At 39.1% G+C, this 5968-nt stretch overlaps 1 protein-coding gene across 2 annotated transcripts in view; it reads right to left on the reverse strand.

The window, feature by feature from the left end:
- Positions 1–333: 333 nt before the first annotated feature.
- Positions 334–5968, reverse strand: part of bsg (basigin) — a 15232-nt gene continuing 9597 nt past the window's right edge. Inside the window, exons 3-8 of one of the 2 annotated variants that reach the window (XM_020612261.1) lie at positions 5257–5345; positions 4444–4580; positions 3965–4238; positions 1558–1570; positions 1403–1475; positions 334–1227 (exon numbers count right to left, since the gene is read on the reverse strand). In XM_020612261.1, coding sequence (XP_020467917.1) covers positions 1415–1475; positions 1558–1570; positions 3965–4238; positions 4444–4580; positions 5257–5345 — 574 coding nt within the window. In that variant the 3' untranslated portion in view covers positions 334–1227; positions 1403–1414. Of the gene's footprint in view, positions 1228–1402; positions 1476–1557; positions 1583–3964; positions 4239–4443; positions 4581–5256; positions 5346–5968 lie in introns of both variants that reach the window. The other variant, XM_020612259.1, reaches the window with a different exon arrangement.

The raw sequence follows: 5968 nt of genomic DNA on the forward strand, positions 1-5968 counted from the left end.
TCAGATCACTGTCAGCTACAGACTTAAGGTTAAGTCACTCTGATGTCAGCCTGCATCTACATCCTCCTCGACAAACCAAGAGGTTTGACTACATTACAGTAACAAACAATGACCCATGCAGCCATTTGGGAAACATTGTACAGCATATCTACCAAAAATTTAAATATAAGGATTTCATAAACCATTTTGGGGGATCTAAATATGTAGTGATTGAGATACCCCGCAGCCTGTCGGGACAGACTTGGATTTGCATCAAGTTGAGCATCAGCCATTTATGCAAGTTGTACAACAGATGGTACTCACTGTATTTGGAAGGCACAACAACATACACAGTTCAGGTTAGGTCTTTTTTTATTTGTGAAATGTAACATCCAGTCACTATAGCTTGTGACTCATCTACACCGAGGAGATAAAATGACAATCCAAATCGCACACAAAGGGTTAAATCTCAAATCACGTAACAGGAAATAAATGTTTATTTGCAGTTTTAGACGATGCGTAGCATTAGTTTCATTCAACTAAAATAACTTCCTAAAACTTCAGTTTAATATATGTAAATATTACAAAAAATTTTTAAAAATGACAAGAGCTTTCAATAAAAAACCCAATTTATTCAAGCGACAAAACCCAACACATTGAATCCTACTTCTGTGTCACATTTAATTCTTGTAGCAAGTAACCAAAATGCAAAGACAAGATAAATGGCGCTTGTTAAGGCAAGGGAGGGAGGTTTGTGGTGGTGTAGGGACAGACCAAATGTGAATTCAAAATGCACTCCAGACTTGGATGTAACAATGGCAGCGATGTTAGAGATCAAAAATGGTTCAGATCCACTTATGCTGCTTTACAAAACACCTCAGTATTGGAAAGTATAAAAGCAAATACTGACAAACTGAGGTCAATGTAGGATAGGAAGTATTAGTATAAACAAATATCTACAAACTAAGCATTCCTCACGAGCATTCTAATGATTTTACCACAAACACTTTGCTAGAACAGCATTTAAACTCATGCAACAGTTGCCCCACAGCCTCAAGCAGAAATTTGATCTCACTATGATCTCTGGGTGCACAACGTGGAGGATACAGAAGAAAACTACACCAGAAGAAACCAGTCACTTTCTTAAAACATTAACACCCAAGCAAAAGAAGGTACTGAAAATTTCAAGGTGCACCATATGATGTGCCACACAACAGCTGAATCCTGGACTGTGATCTGCATGTGCATCTAGGAAGGAAAAAAGGGGCATGAGTTAAGTACAATACTTTATACCCTCTCACAAAGTTTTGGTCTAAATTTCACATGCAGAATTCAAGATCCAAAACTCTGGAAATCAAACTGACCTGTTTATTAAAAATAAAAAATATTTTAGTCATGTAGTTCTCCCCTCTTACTTACACACCTCTTTCAGCTTCTAGTTAGAATTCCTTTGCCTCACATTCTTGTCTTTGTGATTTGCAGTCGAATTGCTCTTCCTGAAAAAGATGATTAAAAAGTTCTGTAACAAGAGAAAATCCACAGTGACAATCAAAGTACTGAGCCGCTGAGAATACTTACAGGGGGGCAGATCCTGAGTCATCATCTGGGCAGCAGCAGATGATCAGTGAAGGAAAGCAAAGAAAAACAAGAATCAGTTGAGTGCATGTTACATGTCTGACTGATGCAAGTAAAACAAGCCAAGCCCACTCCCCACAAACGATGGCAGCAAATGTTAAAAAAACAAAACATCCTGTGCATGATTCAATGAGATCAAGACCAATTTAAAGACTATACATGAACTGAGGCATGCCCACCTGATCCTTAATCTGAAAATGACAAAATCCTTGAAAGATTTTGTAAAAGACACTTGACTTTGCGCATCATTGGTAAATCTGTAATAATATTTGAAAGTTGCCATTCACAAATGTTTGTCTGCTATCCAGTCACCCCTCAGCATCACAAAGAACCATGCAATACAAGCAATGGACACCAAAGAACTCCGCAGTGGCAAAAAAAAAAAAAAAAATTTAAAAGTAAACCCCTTTAAAACTGGCAGAACTCAGACATCCCGATGTTTTTTTAGTGGCAGTATTAACACCAGAGCAAGAACAAGTATTCACAAGGTAAGGCAAAGGGTAGCCCATTGCTGTGGCCAACTGGTGAATGTGACAGTGGTAAACAGAATACTGATCCCGAGAAGAGGCCTGCCTATCATTTATCATGCATAAAGTACACAATGCATGCAGACAGAATGCTGAAACCCCTCACTGTTTGACTATTACACTAGCTTGTCTTATTTGACTCTTTCCTTGGCTCAAACAGGATTTTTTTTTTTTTTAAAAGACCAAGAAATAAAGTGGGGGGGGGCTTTTAAAGCTTGCATCATATTCAGATTGCAGGGCCAGTGAAAGAGTGACCAAATCTTTGAGCACATTCCTCTCAGAAGTGGCGACTATGTAAGCAGTTCATTCAAGCTCCCATAGCTTTTTGTTTTCCCAGCACGTCATCTCAGCCCAACCACTTCAGTCGAACATGCAGTATTGTTCACTTACCAAAATGCAAAATCAGCAGCAAACAGAAGTAAAAATGTAAATAAGTTTTTAATCAAATTTTTCTTATACAAAAAGGTAGAAGCCAATTCTAGTTTTACTTTAAAAATTGAAATAATGATCTTAAAAAAAAAAAAGTACAGTTCAAACTAAAATGCATGCAACTACATTCTATACATCTCCAACTAAAGAACAGTGCTTTGCTGCAATATTCTTCAATTTGCTACAGGATGGCGCCAAATCTTCTGAGCTTGTGGTTTACTAAGTTGGGTCAATAATTGGATGTTTTTGTCCTATTAGAAAGTGAATGACTTAAAATAGGCTCCTTAACACCCTTTTAGCCACACATTATGTCAAAGGACAACACTTGCCCACAAAGTTGTGTTGGTTAAGAAATGGTCATATCCACTCCAAAAATGTAGTAAATGTACAGTAGTAAAATAATGATCAGTGAGTCTTAAAATTCACCACCAAATGTGGCCAGCTGACAAAAATGTCATTTCTGAGAGGCTGATCAGACACAAAATTATGGTGATTAAAGACAGTCATAATACACAATTATAGCACGCATATATCTATATAAATAGATAAAGCTTTGGGGTCCTGCGGCACTACAGTATCACTTAAAACAAAAATTTTTTTATAAATTTTGTATGGTACCACAGAGGGCTGGAAGATAAAGCCAAAAATACAGATTTTTTTTTTTTTTTTTACCCATACACGTCATCTGTATTCTGCTTAATGCTGATGCAACACGGACAAACTTCAATTTCATTTCATCCACTTTCATTACCTTTTGAAAGCTGTTTTTCCCCCTTGGTTTGTAGGGATGAGTCTTAGTTACTGCGAGCACAGACTTTGGATTTGTGTACAGGGATGGTAGCGTTACCTTTACAGCTGTAGACAAGGTTTGTTGCATGTCCTATCTTGACCGACAGGTTGCCTGCATATAAATCGCTCTGCGGTTTATCCAGCTTTAAAAAGCGAAACATTTGTGTACTATTTCTTTGTTTTGACCCTACAACCATCAGCTACTTAGCCCTGTTGCTGTAGCTTATTAGGGCAATTGTGCAGACGAGCGATAATCCAGATGGAAAACAAGATTTGTTTATTGAAACAAATTACTGAGATCATCTTGTTGCACAGCCCTGGCAGTGATCTTATGTGAACTTGTGTCTGGATGGCTCCAAGGTAAAACAAAATGACAGTAAAGTACAAGGAACCAGATTATGCACATGCTTGACTGGCGAATGTGGTGCTGTGTTGGATGATGTTTGTCCATTTTTATTGCCACCCAAAGAATCTAATCTGTGTGTCTGTGACCTCATTGAAATGAATGAGAAGGCAGCGTTTTATCACAGGGTACTGGTGTCAGTCTGAACACGGCCTGAGAGTTGATGTAATATATACCAGTGCAGGTGGTCTGCCGTACATACCGTCATTGACTTCATCAGGCTTTCTCCTCTTCTCATAGATGAAGATGATGGTCACAAGGATGATGACCTCAGCCACAATGCCGAGGAAGGGCCAGAGAGCTGCCAGGCTACTGCGGACACGCAGGTGGATCTTGTCGGAGTTTGTGCCAAGTTCATTTGTTCCGAAGCAGACATAGTCTCCAATGTCCTTTTCAATGCTCAGGTCAACAATGGTGAGAGTTGTCTTGTTAGGGGTGCTCTTGATCTCATATTTGTCAGTACTGCCGTTGATCAACTGAGGATTTTGTTCAAATAAAATAGGTAGAGGGGAAACAACAACAACAAAAAAACAGGTGTAACCGTACTGCATCATTTCAAAATGTTAATTATCATTAGTCACTGAAATGTTTTGGTTCATGTTTTCTGGCTAAACAAAACACCATACACAATTTTAAGATGTTATAAAAGTCAAGTATGAAAGAGACAATAGGAAGACGTACTGTTTGACTACCATCCATCTCTTTGGCCCATTCCCAAGATGTGGGCAGTGGATAGCTGTGGCTCACACAGGTTAACACAGCTTTGTCATTCTCGTTGGCATGCTCAGAATGCTTGTAGGCTCCAACGTGGGGAAGGGCTACAGGAAGAAAAGAAAACGTACTCAAATCTGAACATGAATGTTTGTGAATTAAACAAACTGCCCTTGACCCTTTATCCAAGAGGAAGAGGTTCCTTCATATAAGAATTTGAACTGACTGCAGTGTTTCAATAGCTAAGTGTGTAATTGTTGCTTATGTTGATTACATGATCAATTCTGTCAAACCTGTGACTGTTCCCTTATCTAATGCATGTGCATTTAACAGTGCTGAGTTACCTTTGGCACAGAGGAAAAACAAAATCAGGGTTCAAATCAATTTATCATTGTAGAGAAAATCTCCAACACCATAGGTGTCCCCGTACAAACTGTGACTTCCCTTCAATTTGTCTGCAACAGATTGCTTAAGATAGCTCCAAGTATACAACAGATGAGATGTAAAAGTTGAAAAGGCACTATTAGCTGATGATTTCATAAGCAAGCATATTATCAGGACTTCCTATTAATAAAGTGACATCATGATGCTTCCTGCCTAAACATTTATTTCTTGCAATAAAACAAGATCCAAGTTATTTAGACTTGCACATAAGCTAACTAAATCTACAACTATTAAACAAAAACTACACAGCAAACATTCTAGTTAAAAATCTAAAGTAAACATGCACACTTCAAGCCACAAATGAAAGCAAAATTGACTTGTGAAATGTATTAAACTTACTTTTGACTTCTATTGTCCCATTAATGTCTGGATCAGTCAAGAACACACATTCATACTTCCCACCAGAATGTGTGGAAATCTTCTCCAAACTATGCAAAGGGGAAAAAAAAAAAAAGGGATTTAAGAATCTGGTGTAGTGTTGCACGATATACCGGTACTAGTATGGTACCGCGGTACTGAGGCATTTAAAATGGTACTATACTGCATTTGGATGGGACCGGTACTTGCAGCGCCCCCGGCAGCGCCCGCCCGCAACAGAGGAAAACAGAGCAGGAAACAGCTTCCTCGTCCTCTGCTCACTGAGCAGCGTGGACTGGAGCAACAAACGGAGCAGAAGGAAAGCTTGAAGAGAGCAGAGACGTTGGAGAGGGAGAGAGCGAGAGAGAGAGAGAGAGAGAGGAGCACGGAGAGGAGAATGGCTGCTGTAACAGTCACCACCCTGCAACTTGTGGACAAACGAGGGGCGCGAAGTGCTATATGGCAGTACTTCGGCATAAAAACAAATGAGCAAGGAGAGGCATTTAACGTTGATGCGCCATTGTGTAAACGATGTTTTAAAACATGCATGGCTAAGGGCGGAAACACCCAGACCTGCACACTGAGTTCAGGGAACGACAGGTAATTTACTCATGACATGTGCCCTTTTCAAATGCAATAGTTCAATAGTTTTAAGTGTGCAACACATGATAAAGAGTTCTTATCAAACATAGAA

Source organism: Monopterus albus, unplaced genomic scaffold (genome assembly GCF_001952655.1).
Source record: "Monopterus albus unplaced genomic scaffold, M_albus_1.0 scaffold122.1, whole genome shotgun sequence".
Classification (NCBI taxonomy): domain Eukaryota; kingdom Metazoa; phylum Chordata; class Actinopteri; order Synbranchiformes; family Synbranchidae; genus Monopterus; species Monopterus albus.